At 36.9% G+C, this 25112-nt stretch overlaps 2 protein-coding genes across 2 annotated transcripts in view; one reads left to right on the plus strand and one right to left on the minus strand.

Annotated features, from left to right (window-relative positions):
* LOC23687412 (laccase-1) overlaps nucleotides 1-24701 on the plus strand; it is a 429552-nt gene extending 404851 nt beyond the window's left edge. The window contains exons 6-9 of the mRNA XM_021842441.1: nucleotides 10460-10655; nucleotides 11791-12003; nucleotides 12064-12294; nucleotides 22579-24701. Of these exons, the coding sequence (XP_021698133.1) occupies nucleotides 10460-10655; nucleotides 11791-12003; nucleotides 12064-12294; nucleotides 22579-22727 (789 nt within the window). The 3' untranslated portion in view covers nucleotides 22728-24701. The remainder of the gene's footprint in view (nucleotides 1-10459; nucleotides 10656-11790; nucleotides 12004-12063; nucleotides 12295-22578) is intronic.
* LOC5579039 (sulfotransferase 1 family member D1) lies at nucleotides 5122-6609 on the minus strand. The gene is made up of 2 exons (XM_021842444.1): nucleotides 5723-6609; nucleotides 5122-5662 (listed from the first exon to the last, which is right to left on the minus strand). The coding sequence occupies exons 1-2, from the start codon at nucleotides 5890-5892 to the stop codon at nucleotides 5287-5289; spliced, it is 546 nt and encodes a 181-aa protein (XP_021698136.1). The 5' UTR covers nucleotides 5893-6609; the 3' UTR covers nucleotides 5122-5286.
* Nucleotides 24702-25112: the final 411 nt, after the last annotated feature.

Below are 25112 nucleotides of genomic sequence, written 5' to 3' on the forward strand. Positions count from 1 at the left end.
AGTCATTTACTTTTTGAGTTAGTATAAAATTGAAAGGACCTGGAACCGCGGAATACGCCTAAAAGTAGGAAATTTCCTAAGGAAATTCTACATTATTAACAGTAATTCGTTAATGTTGCCTAATTGAACACAATTATGAAATTTTTGACAATTGGATCGTTTTCCGCGGTGCCATTTTTTAGTGAGAACCGCATTTTCCTTGCTCATATCGCTTGTAGAACTTATGTGAGACATGATTCTTCGGAAGTGCCATCCTTAGTCCTTGAAACCATTGTTTTGAAAAGTTGACAAATTTACGCATGAAGTCATCGCAATTTTCGCAAAAATCCTAATTTTCATTGCCATATGAATATCAGAAGGAGAAGCGCAATTCATGTTTTGGAAATGTTACATCAATGAATTATGAAATGAACTTTTTAAGAGATAAGGCATTCCGATAAAAGTTACCCCGCTGATCAATGATTGAAAATTGATTGAAATTAAAAATTGAGAGTACCTCTCACTTATCGCTCTCTGTAACAATCATGATCATGATCATCACATCATGAGAGCTTGTTTATCATCTTCTGATATAGCATTGATTAAATCAGGATGGATGACGGTGCCTGACAAAACCTGGGGTACACTTTTGCTATTGAATGTTCGAGGATTGTTTAACATGCCAGTAAAATAATACCCTCAATGCATAAATAAATAACATAAAAAAGCGAGTGAAATGGGTTATATCATCGTTCTCTGCTTAAGGCTCTCGTTCGCTGCTGCCATTTATCAAGTTTGTTATAGCTTGCGAAACATTTCCGTTACAGATTTGAAACAGACCGATACAGATTGTATGGTTTCCTTCGCTTTCTTTGTCCGGGCTTCAAAATCAAATGAGAACGAATTCTGCAATCCTTGGTATGAAAATAATTTAACCTTTCCAAAAAATACCAAAAATCTAGCCCAGCTCATTGAACATGTAAAATGAACATCCAGAAAATATTTTTTTTTTATAAAAAAAATTCGTTGCAAGTTCAAGCGAGTGCTAGAGTAAGGGCGTAAGTCGCATGATCGATTCATCTTAATCGATCCCTATTTATTCATTTGGTTTTACACCAATTATCTTGATAAAACCTCGCCAACAATATTTCGCCAATTCACTCAGTTCATGGCCGCTTCTCATTCTCGACTGCGACCCACGCTCTCCAGGTCCTGGTGCACCTGGTCAATCCACCTAGCTTGCTGTGCCCCACGCCTCTCGATCGGATAGTTCCAACCGGATTCGCAGTGAACACAATCTTTACAGGGTTGTTGTCCAACATACTTGCAACATGCCCTGCCCAGCGTATCCTTCTAGCTTTAGCTACCTTCACGATACAGGGTTCGCCGTAGAGTAGAGCGAGTTCGTGGTTTATCTTTCGCCACCACACGCCGTCGTCTTACACGCCGCCGAAGATCGTCTTAGCACTCGGCGTTCGAAAACCCCAAAAGCTTGCAAGTCTTCCTCGAGCATAGTCCACGTCTCATGCCCCGTGTGAATCGCATGACCGATTCCTCACATCGATTCTCTCTTCTGTGAATAAAGATGACTAGATGCAAGTTTGTTAACATGTCTTCACTTCAGACCGCTTGGCAGCGATGCAATCTTGCGTCCTGAGGTGGAAAAATGCTGACGAACTTGGATGTTGTCACCTTTATTCACAGAAGAGAGAATCGATGATGAGAAATCAACCATGCGACTTAGGTCCTTATTCGAGAACACGCTTGATATATTCTCGGGGTCACTGTTATTAAATTACATTTCGTAATGTGTCAAAACGACTTGATATTTTTTTTCCTAGAACAAACTTGAAAATGTTATTGTGACGATCGAATGTACCCTCTGCGATATAACCTCCAACATACCAAAATACAAATGTTATCGTCATGCAATTATGAGCAGCTAAGCACAACAAAAGGAGCGAATAAAAAAAAAGATATATAGTAAAACTATAGTAAAACAGGTGTTTTAAAGCACCATATGTGACGCAATCACAACCATTTTCGACGCTCGCTTCAAGAAATTCCTTTGGGTATTCCGTGTTAAATTCCTCAAAGAATAACACTCAAACACATCGCTAAGGCCATTTTAAGCACCGTTAGGAATCGTATGGCGAGTCTCAAAGATTTTAAAAACTTGCCAAAAAATATTAGATAAACTTAAAAAAAAATCCTGAACGAATATGTAAAAGAACTTGAAGAAAAACATAAAATGAAAAAAAAAAGTCTTACAACAATTCATAGGGAAATTTCTGGTTAAATATGGCGACATTCAAAACTAAAAAGGCAATAGATGGCTCTTTGGCTCAGTGGTAGTATAAACGAAATCCCGAAGCAAAGAAAGCACCGCGGAAGATGAACTAAACACAAAAATTTATCCATTCACATTACGCTTGATTTCTCATCACTACTTTTTCGATCCGGTTTCGCGATTGCTAGTACTCTTTAATGAATGTTCCTCTGAGCAGAATCTCAAATAGAGAAACTTAAAAGTAGATGGAGTACCGTGTACCTTTTAATTCCGCTCCTAAATGCTTATCTTTGACAGATACGCGTATTTCGACTACCACTTGCAGTCTTCTTCAGTGTCAGTTACTCGTATCCACTTGCTAGTAATTTACGTTTTTCATTATTCTCCGTACGTTTTGACAGTTCTCGACTACCATTCTTCCATGCACTTGTGTAGGAAGTTTGAAAAATTTGAAAAACAAGCAAAGCGCGATCATTGAGTGGATTGCAAACATCAGTATCGCCGTTCAGCGACCGGTGAGAGAAACTTAATGTTCGAAAGGTTGTTGTCTGTACTTTTTGCCGCTGGCGCCTGTGAAAGTGCTCATAAGCTAAGCAGGTTTTATCCCAGTGAGGACGTAATGCCAAGAAGAAAATGATCTAATCTCGATAAAAGGTAACGCAAAAAATATTTGTATGGCGAAACGCATCTTACGAATTATTTTTCAATGTTTTTTTAAAAAGACACCGATGTGTTAATGCTTCCAGTGGACGATTTGCCCTTTGAAAGAAGCACCACACTAGACAACGGACTAGCATGCAACGCCCAGTGGCACAGTCGAAAAACCTTTCTGACGAAAAGTTTTTTCGGACTGAAGCGGGAATCGAACCCACACCCCTTGACTCGATGCGGCTAAGTGCTTAGTAACACTAACCGCACGACCACGAAGCCCACGGGGGGAAATTTGGGAACTATTTTCGAAAAAATATTTGGTACCGAATTAATTAACTCATTACGCGTGGTAAAGATAGACAAATTATGAGTGAAATTATTAAAGAAATTCACGTTCGCGGCTGGGATTTGAACCCAGGACTCTTGTATGCTAGACGAGCGCTTTACCAACTAAGCTACCGAGCCACTTGGTGACCCAATAACTGAGTTGGTTACAAGTTTAGAATTCAAATCCCTACAGACCACGCGGACACACGAAATATGAAACAAAGCTTTTTCAAACTGCAAGATAACTCTAGTTTGCCAACGACGATCAAGGCAGACTTGATGAAAATCGCTAGTTTCCTTTGGTTATGTACCTTCGATATTTCCGGACAAACATGGAATAGTAGTTTACGGAACAAGTTGCAGAATGATGATTCTTACAGCACTAGTCGTAAGTTTATCCTACGAGGATAATTATGACTAGTCGTAAGTTTATCCTACGAGTGATAATTATGACGAGTGCTGTAAAAATCGAGTTCTTCAGCGAGTTACGTTTAACATTTTTTGCAATTTCGTAGAAGACCACTTGAGGGTATCATAAATAATATCGGAATGCATTCACCATCATTTTTTAATCATCATTGAAAAATGGTTGTGTAATGATGCATTACGCAACTCAAAACAGTTGCATAATAAGAAAGCGTTGCGTAATGAATCATTACAGCACTGGTTTCAGTTGGGTAATGACTATTCCCTTCAGTGCAGGAAAGTAGGCCGTTTCATGATAGATTGGCGTGATGAAAATCAGCCTATTACGATGAGAAATTGCAAAAAAAGGTTTTTATGCATTGAATTTTCATTTTAATTAAAAAAAAAGTGAAAAGGTGCGTAGTTCAATACTTAATATTTATTCCAAAAAACATTACATTTGAATATTTTTGAATTGAATCTCATTTGATTTTTGTCACTTTTGATGAAATGCAAAATATGTTTTGATCAATTTTGCGCTTTTACCATATTTGTCCATTGCTTAATCTTAATGTGATCCCGGTTCACTGTGACGTTACGTGACAACAGAATCTCGGTTCACTATGACGTACATATATTTCGTATCGCTTACTCAATCCCAGAGTAGGACAATCCTTTGACTGCCCTACCAAGGTATTTTTGTGCGTAGGACATGTCCTAACTGTCCTACCCACTTCCGCGCCACCATAGTCCATTTTACGAGACGTTTTTAAACAGTTGATCGCTTATTTTATAAATGAAATTTTGACAGAAGGCGGTGTCGTAACGTGTGAAAGTAACAGCAATATCATCAGTGTTGGCATTTCGTAAAATTGACTATTTTCAGATACGACTGATAATTGTTCTCTTCCAAGAAATTTTGATTTATTTTCATATTTTCATATGATTGCACATTACTAATACCAATGGCTTAAAGGTAAGGAGAAACTTTTTCGAATACTCCATGACGGTTCAAGCGCAAACATTTATGTATTTCTTGAGTTTGGGACTTACGTGGAAGTGAAACAAGGAGGTTTTCTAGATATTCATGACTGACGCAACATATTGAATGGTGCCAGTATTGATTTCAACGTATTTTAATTTGAATTCATATACATGTTTTGATGAGATTTTAGTTGTAGTATGAACTTCTGTTCTTTGTAATACTACGAATATTCCAAAAGATTAAAAGTATATTATCTATTGATGGTGTTGTTGCTAGCCAGCTGCTATTTTAGCTCAAAATATTTAGAGTCTCACGGGAAAAGTTTCCTATCTTCAGGATCCGTCGCCTTCCGGTTGGTCCATTCATCCAGTTCATGGGCCAATTCCGGGTCCAACTCCTTCTTCCACCCGTCCGCCTCTCCTCGTCTCATGAACTTGTAGTTAGGATCAGCAAGCTTCTCCGTTCGGTTTGATTGCTGCAACACTTTTTCGGTGAATCCCGAAAAGTTTACCGCTTTATTGTCCTTGAGCGAATCAAACGATAAATGATTGGCCAACTTTTGCAGTTGCTCGTCAGAGAAGGATTTGTTGAAAAATTCACAAACCCGATGAAGAGTGCTTTTCAAATCCTAAACCAGAAGCGTATATTACTATTTTGAATCAAATTTGAGCGACAAACGAACCTTCTTCATATCCTCGAAGCACAGATGCAGCAAGTTATCTGGATAATTCAAATGGTGGAATTCAATCACGTGCTCATGATATGGAGAGTTGAGCACTTGATCATTTATGAAAGCACGTACAAATTGCTCCTTCGTCCCGGAGTAGCCATGCATCGAAACTGTATGATGAAAGTAGGATACTGCAACCGATTTGGGATTCCTTCTGACGTAGACCATTTTCGGTCGAACTGTCCATATCTGATCCGGTAGCAGCGAAGCCGGTAAATGACTCTTGATGAATCTTGGTGATGGCGCCGAAGTGATAGTTTTGAAAGGATCCGGTACGTCCGTTTTGGAGCCAAACCTATTGAATTGTTATAAAATTGACTTAACTTGTTAAAATGATTATGTGACATGATCTTACTCCAGATAACACCACCGTTCACCCAACTTGTGTGCAGCAGCTTTTTCGTAATCCAGATTATGACAAATAAGCCAAATCATTTCCTGGCACCAGGTTGTGCCGCTTTTAGGATATGTGACCAACCAAACGTCGTCTGGTCTTACTTCAAATTCCTTTATTTGCTGAGCCATTGCTCGATATCTGAAACCACACGACTTGGTGTCTATTATTTGACTTTAATTGGAATTTTATCATCGTACCTGGAGTTCAAATAGCATGGTTCTGGTTCCCAATTAGGAATGGTGATTGGCACATTGCTGTAATCCTTAGGTTTGACCAGTATACAGTCTTGCTGCTTGAATCCAGCATAAGTTTCCTTGTATACAGGATTTTCCGTCTCACTAAATTCAAATGCCATACCAATTACTAAGCTACTAACAATGAATTAATGCACTCTATGACTGACAAGCGACTAAAACATGCTTCACTCATCATATGCACATAGTGGTGATGCATTACATATTCAGTATGCAGTGCCCTATATGGATCTGCTGTTATCATGTTGAGATAACATTGCATAAGCAAACCCATCATCATCATAATTTAAATTGTGATGCTAACGAAATCGTTGAACGTTGCTACTGTGAACCAGGTGACCTATATTCTGATGGGAATTTCCAATTTCTACTTCTTTAACTTGATATTTTGCTCCCAGTTGGATAGAGACGCTATTCATCTTGCAGGACGTTGCTTCACATTATTATAGAACCTAATAATGACCTGACTTCCGAACGGTTAATTTTGAAACAGATTCCTGTAGGATATGGCTATGCTATGCATATATAGACCCATCATTAGAGTGATGCAAATTTTGAAATTTTAGCTCCCCTATGCTTGAACGATTTTAATTACGGTAAATAGCATCCTCCCAAAGTTTGAAGTGATTCGGAAGAAATTTGACTGTGCACACGCCATTTGAAGTTTATATGGAGATTACTATGGAAAACGCCAATATTTTGTGTTCAGCTTTCTATCTCTTCGTTATAATATCAAGTGAACAAATTCTTCTAACGTGAAATCCTCCCAGCTACAACTTTGCCGAAGACCGCTTTTTGATTGGACGTAAGGATAAATTGTTATTCATCATCATAAAGTGGGTTTGCATTTTAAATGCTTAACCAACTGCTCGGCAGGCAACAGTGGTGCTCTTGGCGGGAAGAATAGATCAAAGTAATCCAGGCTACTATGTTCTACAGCAAAAAAGCAGTGTTGCTCTGAAAGTAATTGAATGATCATGTCAGCGTGGTTTGAACTTTGGAATCAAGAATAACAAATTATCCAGACATCCAATCAAAATGTGGTCTTCGGCAAAGTTGTAGCTGGGAAGTTTTCACATGAGATGAGTGTGTTCACTTTTCCATAGATTATTATGACGAGTAGTTAGAGGACTGAACACAAAAGGTTTGCCTTTTCCATAGTAATTTCCATATAAATTTCAAATAGCGTGTGCACAACCAAATTTCTTCCGAATCACTTCAAATTTTGGGAGGATCATTTTCATCATAATTGACATCGTTTAAGCATAGGGGAGCAAAAACTTCAAAATTTGCATCAGTCTAACCCATCATATTAGATGTGACAGACGTTCTACACACCTTTCATTGTTGAAATTATATTTTGTAAGCTCTACGGAAATACAATACATTTCATTAGAAACGTATTTACAAAAACCAGTACTAGTTGCTACAAAACAAATGATGATTTTTCTAATGAATGGTTGTTCTAATTGTATGAATAAAACAAATCGGTTTATCTTTTGAGCGTTAAATTTGACAATATGAAAATTACTCTTCAAAACTATATTTCGTGCATGGTAAGGCATCTCATATCGAATTATTGCCTACATTCAAAAGGGTAGACCGAAACAGCTGAAATCAATCGCTGTACACAAAGTCTATGATGATGTAAAATTCCTCCAGAATTAGTTACAAAATGGAATAGAACAGTAATACTCAACATGCGGTCCACAAGCTGCAAGAGCATTCCATAACTGTGGCCAATTATTCCGTAGAATACACAAATGAGCTTCTCTTCACTTCAATTTGAAATACCGTTTTGACTCATATTCCGAACACTTAAGGCCAGCAGTGACTTCAAATGCATCTGAGGGGCACATATTAGTCGATATTAGTGAAAATTTTGATTTCTTCGCGAAGCCTAACTGTTAGCTGTTGGGTGAGCCGTTAAAAATGTTAATTTTAACTTGTTTAGTATTGTTTTAACGCAAAAGTATAGAACAACATTTTGATTCAAATGCCGAACACTGTGTTCATTTTGTCTCATATTCCAAAAACTTTGATTCAAATTCCGAACAGCACGAAAAAAACGTATTCAAATGTATAATTTCGCAAATAAATTTATCTGAACTAGTTTAACTGGTCTAGAACTAGAGAATCATCACTACTCCTGAGGTATAAAATAGATTGGGAGACGTTCAAATTGAGTTGCATTTGATGCCATTTCCTGGATATTTGATGACATATTTCAGCGAAACATTTCAACCAAATCGTCATACAAAAACCGATTGTTTGGAATATGAGTCTGTTCGGAATTTGAGACAAAACGGTACTATTTGATTGTGGTTTAAAAGTTGAGCTTGAGGTTGTAAATCACCCAAATGAATTCAACAGAAATTCACAAGATCCCTATAATGAACTATGAAAATCCGTGAGCCGATAACAGTCTTCAGGTGTCCATTAAGATTCCACATGAACCCGGTCTAACTCTGAAGTAGCTCGCTAGGAATCCACAGGATCTTTCTTTTAATTCATAGGCTCTTCCTTAGGAGTCAGAAATGAATTAACATCTTGCTTGGAATTTCGATGATATCGCATAGAATTTAGAGATTCCGCTACGATATTACTGAAAATTCTCAAGTCTCCGATGGAAATTCTCAAAAGTTCATTAGAACTTTCCAGGCAACCACAAACAATCTCCAAAACCCGCTCGAAACATATTCAACATTCTTAAAATTTCACCAGAAATATTCAAAATACAACTAGAAGTCGACCGTATTTCGCTAGAAATTCACAGGATGCCCTACACACCAAAAAAATCTTAGATTTACACGTAACGTAATTATAGCCTCAATCATGCAAATCCATTTCTCATGTATTATTCAATGATAAAACCCATAAACACATCTATTCTATCCAACATAGTTACAAAAATCCCTAATATTGAACGCGAAACGTCTTCTCTCAAAGAATGTTGCATGCAAAATGGCTCGGTTTACATGATTTTCACGCTGAAAATTCAATCATAAATAATGCACATGACATGACAAGCCGTCGATCCATCCATGTGCATTATTTTTGACAGAATATTCAGCGTAGAATCATGTAAATCGTGCATTTTTGTTTGCAATTTCACTTTTTTTTCACAGATGCAAGAAAGCATACAGCATTGGCTAATGTTGGATCTAAGATGTTTCAGTATCACTCAAGATTGCAAGCATTTTCGAATGCAATGAGACTGTTCACATTATTTATCGTTGAATATTCAGTTATAATTCGTTTTACATGATTATCATAAAAGTTTACGTGCCATGTAAATTTGAGAATTTTTTGCTGTGTACTTTGATCTATTCTTCCTGCCAGGAGCACCACTGTTGCCTGCCGAACAGTTGGAGAAGCATGCTACATGCAAACCAACTTTATGATTATGATTAACAATTTATCCTGACGTCCAATCAAAATGTAGTCTTCGGCAAAGTTGTAGATGGGAAGATTTCACATGAGTAGATTTGTTTACTTTTCCATGAAATATGATGGCGACAAGATAGAGGGCTGAATCCAAAAGGTTGGCGTTTTCCATAGTAATCTCCATATAAACTTCAAATCTCGTGTGCACAGTCAAATTTCTTCCGAATCATTTCAAACTTTGGGAGAATGCTATTTACCATAATTAAAATCGTTTAAGCATAGGAGATCAAACATTTCAAAATTTACATCACTCTACTGTACATATATCTCAGAAAGAGTACCACATAGGGGAAATATGTCTAAAATGCGCCAACACAATATCCCCCAGATACAAGATATGTTTGTTAACTTCGATCATTTCATACCATATCTATTTTAATTAATATTACTCTTAATATCTTTAGTATAGATATTTAAAGTTTTTATTTTATTCTGAGATTTTGGTTTCATTCTGAGATTGATGAAAATGTGATGATTTATCCCAAATCACTGTCTATGGTAATGGACGGAAAAAACAACCCTCATATAGTTAATGCTCATACTAATTATTTATTTTACAAACATAATTTGAAGCAGAAACAATTGGCTTAAAGTACTCCAGTTCAAAATATTTCCGAAATATTGGCAAATGTGCAATAGTTCATGCTATGTCATACAGCTTATATATAATATTTCCCTTTTTACCAACCTGATGGCAACAGAACCGGAACCGACAAACCAACGATGACAGAAAAAAAAGTTCTACCGAAAAGGTTATCCAATCAACCCAATCCTAAACACACATCGACGCCTCCAAAGGCAGCCGAGTCATGAACCTAAAGAAAAAAAACCAAACCATTTCCCCCACCTAATCCATGCGTTTGTTTGACTTTTTTCCATATTTATTTCCGCTCTGTCCTGTCGTAATCACATTTCAACTTCGGACGCTAACCATGCTGTATGGCTGGATGGACCCTGGGTGCCTGCCTTTATTTGAACACACCACACATGGAAGGTCCTCAATCCGCTGGATGCCGTATGTAACGTACCCCGACCGGACGCGATCTGCGTCAGTAATCTGCGAAGTGCCAAAAAGCTCGACAAAGCCGTCCTAACCGAACGACCGGATGTGAAAATTTTCCTTCCGTTCCGATTCTACTTCTACCGAGTGGAAGAGCTATTCACACCCAATACCTACAACAAATTCCTAGGTGAGTGCGGGGTAGCGAAATGGGGTGTACAAAAATTTTACTGTGTCCAAATTGTAGCTAGTTACAACAAACAAACTTTTGTATGAAAGAAACTTTGATAAATGACGTTTAGAGGTTTCGTTTTTGAGGGGTCTATTTTATAAGTCGAGTCGAACAAAATGATTCGACTGGAGTCACTGTCGACCGAAAAATACGCTCGACTCAGCTCTGTCACTCGAGTTTTTCGACAGTTATCACTCTATGGGGTCTATTTTGTAAATCGAGAAGATTTATGTGACTCGTCTTTGGTCACTGTCGATCAAAGTTAACATGCATATTTCAGATGTCACCCGTCGACTCCCATAGTAATCCAGTCCCATAAAGTGACAAATGTCGAAAAACTCGAGTGACAAGGCCGTGTCGAGTGAAATTTTTGGTCGACAGTGACTCCGGTCGAGGCATTTCGATCGACTCGACTTATAAAATAGACCCCTATGTGCCTGGATTACTATAAAAGTCGACAGGTGACATCTGAAATATGCATGATTGCTTTGATCGACAATGAGGGCCCTATTTTATAAGTCGAGTCGACCAAAAACGACTCGACTGTAGTCACTGTCGACCAAAAGTTTCGTTCGACTCGGCTCTGTCACTCGAGTTTATCGACAGTTGTCACTCTATGTGACTGGATTACTATGGGAGTCGACGGATGACATCTGAAATATGCAAGGTTACTTTGATCGACAATGACTACTGGCGAGTCACATGAATCCACTCGATTTACAAAATAGACCCCTGAATATAGACGAGTCACATGAATCTGCCCGACTTACAAAATAGGCCCCTGAGACTCAAAAAAGTCCGATTTTTCTGACTAATATAAAAAGAATCTGCAAAATTTCATGATACCCAATATTATAATGTATTTTGTGGATACCTCAGGATCCACGCTATTTTGAGATTTGAAGCAGAATACCACTACACCGTTTGCCAGGACAGATAGTTATGAATAACTCAAATAGAAGTCAAATAAATTTTTGTACTTCGTTGATGATTCCTGGGATCTAAAATCATGACTGGGAAATTAAAAACCTGTTTTCCCATATAATTATGTGTCGATTTTCATCAATTTACGAGAGTTTATTCTCTTCCCTAGTTGCGCCGGGCGGTGATCACCTGATTTCGCTGATTGACGAAATTTCTTACGTGTCACCGCCATCGCCAATGCTGTCCCAAATCGAGGACATCCCACCGGAGCAGTTCTGCAACGGTGACAACCGCCCCCCAGACTGCGGCCCGAACTGCATGTGCACCCACACGGTTGATATTCCCCTGAACGCGATCGTTGAAGTCGTCCTGGTAGATGAAGGTGAGTACCCAAAGATGATCCCTGTCGAAGAATCCGTAGTTAACCATTCCCTCATTTCAGTCCAACAAGACAATCTCAGTCATCCGTTCCACTTGCACGGTCACTCCTTCAACGTGATCGGTATGGGCCGATCGCCCGATACCACCGTCAAGAAAATCAACCTGCGCCATGCACTCGATCTGGATCGCCGCGGTCTGCTGAACCGACAGTTCAACCTACCCCCACTGAAGGATACGGTGGCAGTGCCCAACAATGGCTACGTCGTGATGCGGTTTAGAGCCAACAATCCAGGTTTGATCGATAAATAGTTTTCATTTGATTAACCCACAAAAAAAAACAAATGTCATACTCTCATAATTGTGCATCGACCACCTTTTTAACGGTCGATTCAAATTTTATGTTCGCATTTGACGTTTACACACTACCGCCATCTGTTGGTCCATTGGCCAAACACCCAGAATGCAGAATGAGTGATCACGTGGTAATTATCCACTAGAGTGGTTCAAAAAATCGATTTTGCTCCACACCGCCCATTCGATTCTAGATCAAATCCTGAGTGTCCTCCTAAAATTTGAGCTCATTTGGATGAAAACTGAGACTGCACAAGCCCTTTAAAGTTTATATGGGAATTACTATGAGAAAAGCAAGAATTTCATTCCATTGGTCATTGTGTTTGCCCATGTGCTCTTGGGGATGAGAACTATGTTGATACTGTGAGATATAATAATCAGCTACAACTTTGCCGAAGACCGTTTTCAAATCGGACGCCCCAGTAATTAGTTATTGATTTTTGAATGAGTTGTAAAACATTGGCTATAATTATTGGGCTGTTCTTCAGGCATCACTGGATATATGCAGTAAAACATAGTAGCCACGATTTGTGCGTGCTATCTTTCGCGCCAGCTGCAGTGATGTTGCCTGTTCAGAAGTTAAATGAGCACAGCTGAAAAATTTGTGACTGAGTATAAATCAATAACTAATTACTGAGGCGTCCGATTTGAAAACGGTCTTCGGCAAAGTTGTAGCTGATGAATGTATCTCACATTATCAACATAGCTCTAATCCCCAAGAGCACATGGGCAAACACTATGACCGATTGAATGAATTGGTTGCTTTTCTCATAGTAATTCCCATATAATCTTTAAAGGTCTTTAAAGGCAGTCTCAGTTTTCATCCAAATGAGCTCAAATTTTGGGAGGACACTCAGAATTTTATCTAGAATCGAATGAGCGGTATGGAGCATAAACGATTTTTTGAACCACTCTATTATCCACGTTTTAAGGTTTTTCAGTGACCAACACGTCATTTTAATCTGTTTGCAGCACTGTCAAAAAAATCATACTAATAAATTGCCATTTTATTTGCCTAATTTTAGGCTAAACTTAACCCATCAGGGATATCCATAGTCTATCGCCATCAATGCACTGGAGATGGAGTAGACAGCATGATGTTGATGTGATATAGAATGATCCGAATTGTATCGCAGTCGGCCTGTACAAATCAGCAAATTTTAAGCGTTGATAGTGACAGCGAGCAACTCTGCACCAAATAACGGATTTGCATGTAACACCCAGTTGCATGATCGAGAAAAATCCTAACGAAAATTTTCCAATATAGAGCGGAAATCGCTCACACTATACCACACACTATATATTTTCCAAAAAGAGCTCGGAAAGAACCTTATATTATAATTGTTTATCTAGGACCTAGGTAATGCTTAAACGAAATAATAGCTTCAAAACCATCTCAAATAAGTTAATCATTCTTATATGCAAACTTTTCACCAACAACTTTTGAAAACATCATCATGAAAAACCCATATTCACATTAATCAGTTTTTATCTACATTTTCCTCCTAATTTTACCAAATTTTGAAATAAGTCATTTTTTATGATATTTAGTGACTTACTTACGTTGCAGTTCAACTTCGCGGAACAACTCTGAACTATATTGAAATATATTACGGCATAAATTTAACGAGTTTAGTTACTTAGAAAAGTTATAATAGATAATTCCTTAACACCCCACTTAGACTTTTTTCATAAAAGTTTCTAAAAATCGAAACCCAGACACAATTTTAAGAAGTTTTTGTCTGTACTATGATCTCAATTAAATTTCCTTATCTTCTACCTTACTAGCGAATTTTTCTCAAATATATTTCATGGTTTTGTAGATAACTGTATTTAGACCATAAAATTTGAACAAAAATGTTTTGAAAGGTTTTCAATTTCTAGAAACCACAATACTTCATATTAATAGACAGCTCCTATTACATAATGCAGTTCTCAATCCTCTGAACAAATCGAGCATTTCAGATGACTTGCATATCGACTTTCTAGGTTTCTGTGATTTGTCGAACTTGATTGAGAAGTTCAATCCCTTAAAACCCCACGAGTCCTTAACACCCCATTTTACGGAAAGTTAAAAACAAATCACAAAATTTTCCGCGAAACTTATTATTTCGATACATAATTTCCCATTAAATTGTCTCAAATAAATTTAATAATTTCGTCAAAAAGTTACGTTAATTCATGTAAACAAAGACTTCGCAAAACAAGATTTTAGTGTAGGTACTACAATAGAGTAATGTGGGCAATAGTTAGACCTTAGTGGAATAATCAATATTTCCAGAAATAAAACTTTAAAATTAAAACAAAATAAATACCACAGAGTAAATATTCAACATATTGGCTACAGTTTTGCCAAAATATTTATCCATTTTTAGTTATAACAGTTTTAAAATTGGTTGTCTTCAACGAACTTCTGCACAGGGCTTTGCATTTTCGAAAGCATTTTGTGAGAGACGAAGGCTTGGTTGCGTCGTCTCGATGGTGACGAACAACTGCGTGGCTTCGTTCTTCTTTCACCACTCATTCGTTTCGTTACCTGATTGAAAGCAGCGAACAAGAGAGGTGAAATGAAAGTGTAAGAACTTCGTTTCATTTGATTTCATTGAAATCTATCAATATGTTTCAAATTGGATTTTACCTATTGTTTGCAATAGTAATGTATATAACTTGTTAGGTAATAAATTAAGATAGAGAAAGTATGCGGGCCACCACGTCGTTTATTTGAATTAATCAGTTACTTAAGTTAGAGACTACCGATTGAAAGACCAGTCGGCAGCACGAAAGAAATGAAAGACTACGCTTGCTGCGATGAAAGGAAATGTTTGTCGGATTTAAACGAAACAGAAGAGTTTCAATCGAAAGGGAAGCTTGAGTCAGTCAGTTGGGGACTGAAAATGCTTTCAATGAATAGAAAATGGACGGCCCTGCTTCTGCATCACCGCACACTGGTTCAGAGTCCGAAAAACGTGCATTTTTTTAGTTTTCGATGTCAAAACGTGATTTTAGAAGGAAAATGTCTTCTGAAGAGTTGGATAATATCTCATAAGCTTAATTTTGATTAAAAAAGTGTTTAAGATCAAACCACCTAACAGTGCAGTGTGAAAATATTTTTTATATATTTGCTCAAATTGAATTGCTATCTCCAACAAAGTTGTAGATGATTCTATTTGATTTTTTTTCCCCTGAAACACCAACTTTGCACAAACATTTGTTCAAGAATTACTAAGCCTTTTTTATAAAATACCCCTTAAACCAGATTTATTAAAATAACTTTTTCTAAAATGGTTTTAGTAAAAATATTTGTCAACGATCGAAGAAATAATGTTTTTGTCCAATACACCAACTTTCTATTTTTTTTTTAGTTATTAACGATTTTATTAATAAAAAATTCTCTCGAAATGTAATGGAAAGCGACAAATAGCGGCAAACTAAACAACCTCAATCTCTTTTAGGCTAGCGATTAATTAAAGAGCATCTCTAAATTGCACCTAAAAACTGCCCTCAAACATAAAAAATGCCAAAGTAATAAAAGTTCATGGTAAAATCATGAGCATTTTCCCTTATATGATAACATAATTTCAATGGACGTCCGTTTCAGGCCTCTTTTTGCTAGTTTTTCCATTTGACCAACACAAATGGACGAGAAGGAAAATAAAATGATTTTATTATTTCTTTTCTGCCACTTTCCATGATATTTTGTGACAAAAAGTGACTATTTTTAACTAATATCGTTACTAACTTTAGAAGAACATGTGATAGAAAGTTGGCATCTTCGAGGAAAACAATGATTTTCAAATCGTTGACAACTTTCCAGAATAAACATTTTTGCTAAATCCATGATAGAAAAAGTTATTCTAAAATAAAACTGATTTTAAGAGTATTTTATACAAAATGCTCTGTACCTCGTGAACAAATGTTTGTACTAAGTTAAAGTCCGACTAGATTTTTTCCATTATCATTATCTACAACTTTACTAGAGACAGCTACTTGATTTGAGCAAATATATGAAAAAAAAATCATGTTCATTTCACTTTCATTTCATTTTATTTTCAGATCACAAATATTTTTATTCAAAATAAAGCTTACGAGATAACCCTACAAGACACCACACTTCTATAATCTCGTGTAGGCAAGAGTTCGATTCCGGTATGGGGCAAATGTTCGCAGGCCGAAACACAAAATATTGATACTTTTATAACAGGCATACACTGCCCATAATTGCAAAACATTCGACATTTTTGACAAATTTGAGTTAATACCATGGAGAGTAGACTGATGCAAATTTTGAAGTTTTTGCTCCCCTATGCTTAAACGGTGTCAATTATGATGAAAATCATTCTCTTAAAATTTGAAGTGATTTGGATGAGATTTGGTTGTGCACACGCCATTTGAAGTTTATATGGAAATTACTATGGAAAACGTAAACCTTTTGTATTCAGTCCTCTAACTGCTCGTCATAATAATCTATGAAAAAGTGAACAAACTCTCCACATGTGCAATCATCCCAGCTACAACTTTGCCGAAGACCACATTTTGATAGGACGTAAGCATAATTTGATATTATTGATAACAAAGTCTAAATCATGCTGAGATGATCATTTAATTACTTTCAGAGCAACACTGCCTTTTTGCTGTAGAACATAGTAGCCTGGATTACTTTGATCTATAGGCCTCTGCACTGTTTTGATTTTGTATGGGATTTTGACTTTTACTGGCCTTGTTGTTTATCAACTTCATGAAAGAGTGAAAGAGAGAGGTACATTTTTGTGCAGAGCCCCATTCTTCTCGCCCTGAGCTCCATTGTTGCCTGCCGAGCAGTTGGTGAAGCATGTAAAATGCAAACCCACTTTATGATTGTGAATAACAATTTATCCAGACATCCAATCAAAATGTGGTCTTCGGCAAAGTTGTAACCGGAAGGATTTCATATGAGAAGAGTGTGTTCACTTTTCCATAAAATATTATGATGAAGAGATAGAGGACTGGACACAAAATGTTGGCGTTTTCCATAGTAATCTCCATATAAACTTCAAATGTCGTGTGCACAGTCAAATTTCATCCAAATCATTTCAAACTTTGGGAGAATGCTAGTTACCATAAAAGAAATCGTTTGAGCATAGGGGAGCCAAAATTTCAAAATTTGCATCACTCTAATGGAGAGTCATGAAATGATGAATATTTTCGATCAACTTACTGAAATCTGTGAGATTGTTCTAGAAAATTCGAAAAAAATACCAAGTTGTTTCGTCACATTGGTAGTTATAACCGCATAACAGTCACATTGAGATTAAAAATGAGCTAGTGACCAATCGATTAGGTTTTCAGCTTAAAAGGATGCTTGGTTCTCCAGATTTGCGCTCTTGAAATTTTGAGGTTTGGCTTCGATTCATCTTCACCTTAATGCCTACTTTTGTCGAATGTTACAAACATGCAGTTATGGGCAGTACATTACATCAGCCATAAACACATGTTTTCCGAAAAAATACACTCTAAATTTTCATCTAAAAATTGTCAAAAAAAAAAGTTATTTGTAATAAACCCAAAAAAAAAGCTGTTTTTAACAGATCTATGTAATAACTCCAATTTGTAATACCTTTTTTTCGCATGATCAATCAATTTTCACTAAATTGAAAGAAAATATTTGGATGTAAGTTGGTTTACAAGTTTTTTCTCGTGATAATATATGACTCGATCTTTTGCCCGTTGATTTGCACATTTGCCTCACAACGAACCAAAAATGGTTTTTTTCGTTTATTAAAAAACTAATCCACCTCAAAGCATCCTTATGAAAGGCCTTAAAACGCCCCTATATGAAAAAATGAATAAGATTATATATTCGTTTTGTTCCGTGAAATGAAAAATCGATCAAGAATTAGAATTTCTACGCCAAAAAACAACAAATATCCATAACTTTTCCTAATCTCATTCAATTTCTGTAATATTTGAAGTGAAATTCTCTTACTTTAATAACATTTGAACCACCATAACATTTAAAATAAATGTTTTGAATTGAACCAGAAATCTTAAAAAGAAACTATTGCCTTTCTCGAACTGTTGCCCCACTTTACTCTATTCTAATTATCCTAACGAAAATAAATTCGTGATTTACTGTTCCTCATTTGTTTTCAATTTTTGGTTTCACAAAGCCTCTAAAGATATTTACAAAGCTGTTGGATATGATTCGGATATTGAAGGATATTTAATTCTACCTGTTGAGCTATGTTCTGAACATCATCGCAATCATTGACAATGAGTAATATCCAGTATATTTTATTATTTCTTATCGTGCCGTGTCGATATAAGCGCAGTGGTTACGGATTTATTCAAAACATGATGCGAAATGAACTTTATTACAAAAATTTCACGGACTCAAAAATTCCAATATCCGTAACAACACACGTATCGATTAGGGGCATTCCGATACTTTCGATATATCGGAATATCGATATTTTGCTTTCGATATTCGATATTTTGGTATCGATATTTCCCATTCAATATATCGGTGATATCGATATTTCCTTCCGATATATCGTACACTAATATAAGGAAGCAAATGTAGGAATTTCTCCATATAAAATTTATTTTTAGTATTTCAAAAAGCAGTTACCGTTCAAATTGTACTGTCATGTCCCTTAACAGAAGATGCTTAACCTCTCTACCCCTTTACTGCTGAAAAAATATTCAAATCACGATAACTTTTTTGTTTCTCAATAGTTTTGCACCATTCTTTCACAAGTTCTTGAAAAACTCTCCTAGTTTCAGAATAAGTGTCGATATTGATAATAGGTCATCTGGATCCAGAGATATTCAAAAATTTCTTCGCGTGGCCATGACTCACGTAAATATCTCCGGCTACAGAATTTTGAGCGTATTCAGATATTCACTCCTCGGAATGATACATTAATGCGAGTGTGTTGTGAAAAAATGAAGCAATTTGGTGCAGCCGTCTCTGAGTAATAAGCATTTATGTTTCTTGTACCACGCTGGACAAATAAAGATCCTGAAAACTTCAAAAAACCTCATATCGTAATTTTCAGATTTCTCCAAGAATATTTAACCGATTTGTATGATTTTTTCAGGGTAGCTCCTTATTACCTGGTATTGTATAGTACACGTATTATTTTATTTTTTTGATAAATTGATCAAAATCAAAATGGCCACCAAAGACATTTTATATGGAGAATGTCGGTCCCCCAAGGAACATCGGAATATCTTCAAAACAAGATCACCAATTATTAATATCGACACGGACTTATAACAAGAAGAGTTTTTAAAGAAGAGTTTTTAAAGATCTTGTGAAAAATTGAGCAAAAATATTAAGAAACAAAAAAGTTATCGTGATTTGAATACTTTTTTGGCGGTAAAAAAAGAAGCTGCCGGTAGAGGGGTTAAGTCCAAAATGGTTAAAATACCAATAATCTTAAATATTTGAAGATTTTTATTTGAATCTTTGGAAACTAAACAACAGGTCACTAAGCGATAAAGGCATGGATAAAGAAAATTTTGCTCCATTCAAATATATCATATGATATTCCGATATATCGATATTTTGAATCAATATATCGGTGGTATCGATACTTTGATTCGATAATCGTATCGAATCAAATATCGATACTTCGCAATATCGGAACGTCCCTAGTATCGATGCATAATAATGCTCCGTGGTTATAACGAGGGGACCTTTCTTAGCCGAGTGGTTAGAGTCCGCGGCTACAAAGCAAATTCATGCTGAAGGTGTCTGGGTTCGATTCCCGGTCGGTCCAGGATCTTTTCGTAATGGAAATTTTCTTGACTTCCCTGGGCATAACGTATCATCGTACCTGCCACACGATATACGAATACCAAAATGGCAACTTTGGCAAAGAAAGCTCTCAGTAAAAAACTGTGGAAGTGCTCATAAGAACACTAAGCTGAGAAGCAGGCTCTGTCCCAGTGAGGACGTTGATGCCAAGAAGAAGAAAAAGGATTAGAACAAAAGCGTATTACAAGAATTGGATAAGTATAGACCCTAATAGAACCCTAAACTCTTAAACGATTTGGATGACCTCCAATATTCGATCCCATGTAGTTGAGACGTCTTAAAGCTTTGCAAATGCTGTTATCACTAAATATAGCCATTCTGGCTATAACTATTGGATTTTCAGGATGCCTTAGAATAAATCAAGGTTAAACATATATTTCTAGAGCCCCTTGTTAAACATAATCTCATAAATTTGTTCGAGCTGTTGAAAAAAATCCTTACCAATAAAACAGTCCTATCCAGCTTTTTACGCTAGCATGCCATAAATTTTGAATCACCCCTTTCTGAAATGTCTTGCTTACACTATAAATGTTTATAGTTCGATCGAAGCAAGCTTCGTGGAAGTAAGAAAAATCATTGTTGATGATGTAATGTCTGATATTTCACCTTAGTTGCCAGGATCTCGAAATACGAAACAGGTTTCTCATTTACTAATAAGAATTTACTAATCTTTTTTAGCTGAATGAGGTGCAATGGACAGTAGCTAATGCCAATAGTGGCTACGACGTGAAGTGGCTTATTATGGAATAGTTTTGATTACCTCTTGAAGATGTTAAAGCGATTGAGACCATCGAGGATCATTTACCAAGTCTTTCTAATCCTCATTGTCAACATGTGCCAACACCGTACATTGTCGAGTCTGCCCTTATCGCATCCTCACAATCCCATCAAATAGTTTGTGATGATTCGGTGCAAACCCTTTTTTTTTGCTTCCACAGAGCTTACTAATGTAATACTTTTTCTGATTTGAAACAGTTGCTATCCTAATTTCAATTTGATTTTATTACAATCTAAACTGGCGTTCAACCAGAATTACCAGGTTTATGGCAGAGAGACATATAGTATGTGCCACGAAGAATGCATTTTTTATTAAAAAATATGTAAAATAAAACAAATTCTAATTTTCTGTAAGTTTTTCTCCACGGTATAAAAGAGGAATGAGATATGGATAACACTGAGTTACTGTATCCTTGTATCGGAAGCAATGAAATGATTGATTTTCACTGCACTGTCGACACCGAAATCATCAAGCAATGGGGGAACTTTGGATCCTGCTTCGGGCCCATTCCCAAATTTCATAACACTGGGTGGATGGGTGTCTTCATGATGTTAGGGCTCATACAAGCCGATCCGGTCAAGGAAGACTCCACTTGGCAGGAAAACGTCTCCGACTACAATTCTGATTACTCTGGCAATTCAGAAGATCAGGGCAATGAGGATAACCGTTCGCTTCCGCCGCTTTTGGCTCGAGTTGGTGGTAACATTGAAGTTCTTGGCTTCAAATCTCGTCAGAGAAAGAGTTTCTTGAATGCGATCATGCGTTACGGAATGCCTCCTAAGGATGCCATCAACTCTCAGTGGTTGGTCCGTGATTTGCGTGGCAAATCAGAAGGTAACTTCAAAGCATACGTATCACTGATCATGCGGCATCTCTGCGAACCGGGAGTAGACAATGCGGAAACCTTTGCCGATGGAGTACCCCAGGAAAGATTAATCCGACAGCATGTTCTGACCCGAATCGGTGTCATGTCTTTGATCCGCAAGAAGGTTCAAGAGTTCGAACACATCAATGGATACTACAGCATGCCAGAGTTGATCAATAGGCCGTGCGAACCTATCAAGTCTTCGCCAGGGGATGCTAGCAAAACCCCGGCGCACTGCATTGATTTTCAAATATTTCTTATAAATCGATTGACTTCAGTTGAAAATAACGATGATTCTTTCAATAGAGTACCTAAAATAATAAAGTAAAATGCAATTATTAGGATAAATATTATGCATCTAAGAGAATTTGAATACTGAGCAATTCATAACAAACGACGTGAAAATCTTTGACAAATGAATCAACAAACGCAATTCATTGCCTACTAAGATCAAACCATAAAAACTGTAGGAAGGAAATGTCAAAACTCATTCACCCCTCGTTGTTTTATAGCTAGCGTAAAAAGCTGGATAGGGAAGTTACTGTGATTTTACCCTTCCTGACCAAAAGGTGTTCTGGAATAACTTGTGGAACCAGTTACTACAAATATTACAAATTTTATATTTCCCATGACTCATGAAACTAACACAAATAGTGAAGCAAACACCAATACTACATGAAGTTATATTGAATTATGCTCAAACATAAGCAGCTCCGTAGCCAAAAAGATAAGTTTGTGGATAGTCTTGAACCCACGCTCTTTGTTTTTCTCTCTTCCGCAGGCTACTGGCTATTCCATTGCCACTTCCAGTTCCACATTGTAATCGGCATGAATCTGGTCGTCCATGTCGGATCCAAGGCCGATCTTCCCCCAGTGCCACCAAACTTCCCGCGGTGTGGAAACCACATACCTCCGATCAGGTTCAACTAGGACCCGAAGTAGTTTTAAGGCAGCGTATAGAATAAGTATTGTAGGGAAACCCAGACGACGAGGAATTGTCGCTAAGGACGGAAGCGATACAGCACATGTAGAGAGACAGACACAACCTGACCGGACGAACGTACAAGAAGAGGAAGAAGAAGCTAGGAGCTATTAGATAGTTTGATCCGAACGAGTTTAGTGAATTGTGTAATTTTTGTTGATACGTAAGCGCTTCGTTAGTTGTAATTTAGACCAATTGTATCGTTATGCTCAACAGACTGTCTTTAAGTTTATTTTCGGTTACTGTTTTTTGTATCTATATGAGTTTGCGCTGATTTTCCCCTCGAAAGACGATAATATATTAACAAAATAATTATATATGTAGGATAGGTAACTTAAATCCAGTTATTTCGTTGACTCTTACGTACTTATGAAAAGGAGGATGTTCACCTAGTTCATGGCTCGAGAATGGTTTGAGCGCTTCATTCTTCATTACCTGATCAAAATATCTCTTTGCTGCAGTTGCCAAGCACAAACTAGTTCCTAGTTGTGAACTTTCCTTTAAATAATTTAATAATTTGAAAACAACCCAAGTAACCAGGGCTCTGAAGTACCAATTTATGCATAGAAAAACGGTGCATATAAAACCTTACATTACTGTTTAACTACAATAAAGTTGATTTGAAGTGAAAAAGGGATCCATAAATGCCGAGCTTATGTAACAAGCTATAATCCTATGAGCCCTTTCCCAATTTAAATTACCTTCAATTGAAGTAATACTGTAATGCTAACTTTAAATACACCAATTATATGCTTTATTTGTAGCTTCGGCACCATGGTTATCTGGAAAGCTATTTTGAGTTTCTAAAACTCTTATTAGACTTCCTTTGCTAAATGTATTTATAGACATTTGGAACTCTTCTATGTAAGAAAAGTTTGCGTATTTGACAGATGAACATCCTCTAATTTATGTTCAATAACTTTGCCAGGTAGATAGTAAAAAGTGTGTTATTCTGATCTGCAAACATTTTGGCGTCGAGCTTCAAAAATACATTAAGGTATGCGCCCATTTAACTTGATCCTTTATTAGGATGAAATATAACCTCTGGGACGACACCCCAGAGACAGTGAAGCAAAGCCATGATTATGAAATTTATTAGACTATTATACCCTGCAATGCACAAGCTTCCAATATACCGACACCAAGAGCAATAAATAGAAATCAATGTATACTCCAACCGAGCAGTAATATCATTGTAGAAAATGACACCTCGTTTTACGTTAAGCCTAATATCTCATTTTTTAATTCCCAAAACGTTTCAAAGGCCAAATTCTCTCGCCGACATAATCCATCATCTTTAAATTGCTCAAGCAATCCATCAGTTTACAATACTGCAGTACTTTCCAGTCCCTTTACATTTTTCGAAAATTATCCTCATCATCATCATTGCCAAGCACCCACCATCAAAATATGTTAGCATTAATATCGTTTTAAGTGCTCGCTTTTACGATAGAAGAGAAAACATACTGCGGAGAGAGGCGATGTAAGTAACGTATAGGAAAAAGATGTGTTCTTGTAGATATTAATCGATGATACCAAAAGACTCGAGAGACCGACAAACCACATGGAGTAATTCCGGTCCAAGACAAATTTCGGTAGGATGAAAGTCTTTGATATACCCTCGTGTGACACACCCAAATGGCACACAAAAGCGCACATAAACACACCCACGTGAGTGTTATTAAATTCTCATAGGTAGACGACTAGAGACCAAACCAAGGGGAAGCAGAATAAACAACCACATAGTCAAGTTGATTAGGAAAAACGAAAAGACATTGAGACGTTGTTGGTCGTAGATAGGATAATGTTTGCATACCCGCAACAGTTGGCTCGATGTAGACCGGGTTATGAAACTCAAACGAGACGACAAAGGTGCTTCTTGTAGATGATTCAATCACGTGTAGGACGAGGCATGATAAAAATGATAAAAGGAATAGAAAATTGAGAAATTAGATGAATTCTAGGTAGGACAGTGACTCGACCGAAGTCACATACGATTGGCATGCTAATAGATGGGAGGCAATTAAATTCTCTAGCTTCCGGGAAAGAAATACAAACATGAAATACGGGTCCAGTTATTATAACCAGGGGGAGAAATATACTAACATTACTCGGATCCGTACCATTGGATACGGACGATGGATCCAATGCCCTTCAAATAATTCCTTTCGATTCCATGGGAATGCTAAATTGAAAATATATGTATATTCGCTAAGCCTGGAACCATAAGAAGCAGAACAAACCTGTGTGAATACCAATAAAGATCAGTGAATCTTGGCATGTAGAAACTAATTGAGTTGTGTTAATCAGAAAGAAATAATTCCTGTTTCGTG

Source organism: Aedes aegypti, chromosome 2 (assembly GCF_002204515.2).
Source record: "Aedes aegypti strain LVP_AGWG chromosome 2, AaegL5.0 Primary Assembly, whole genome shotgun sequence".
In the NCBI taxonomy this organism is placed as follows: domain Eukaryota; kingdom Metazoa; phylum Arthropoda; class Insecta; order Diptera; family Culicidae; genus Aedes; species Aedes aegypti.

Coding starts and splice junctions, on each gene's coding strand:
- LOC5579039 (XM_021842444.1), bottom strand. CDS start 5,892: ATGGCTCAGCAAATAAAGGAATTTGAAGTAAGACCAGACGACGTTTGG. Junction 5,663..5,722: donor GAACGGTGGTGTTATCTGGA/GTAAGATCATGT, acceptor ACAATTCAATAG/GTTTGGCTCCAAAACGGACG.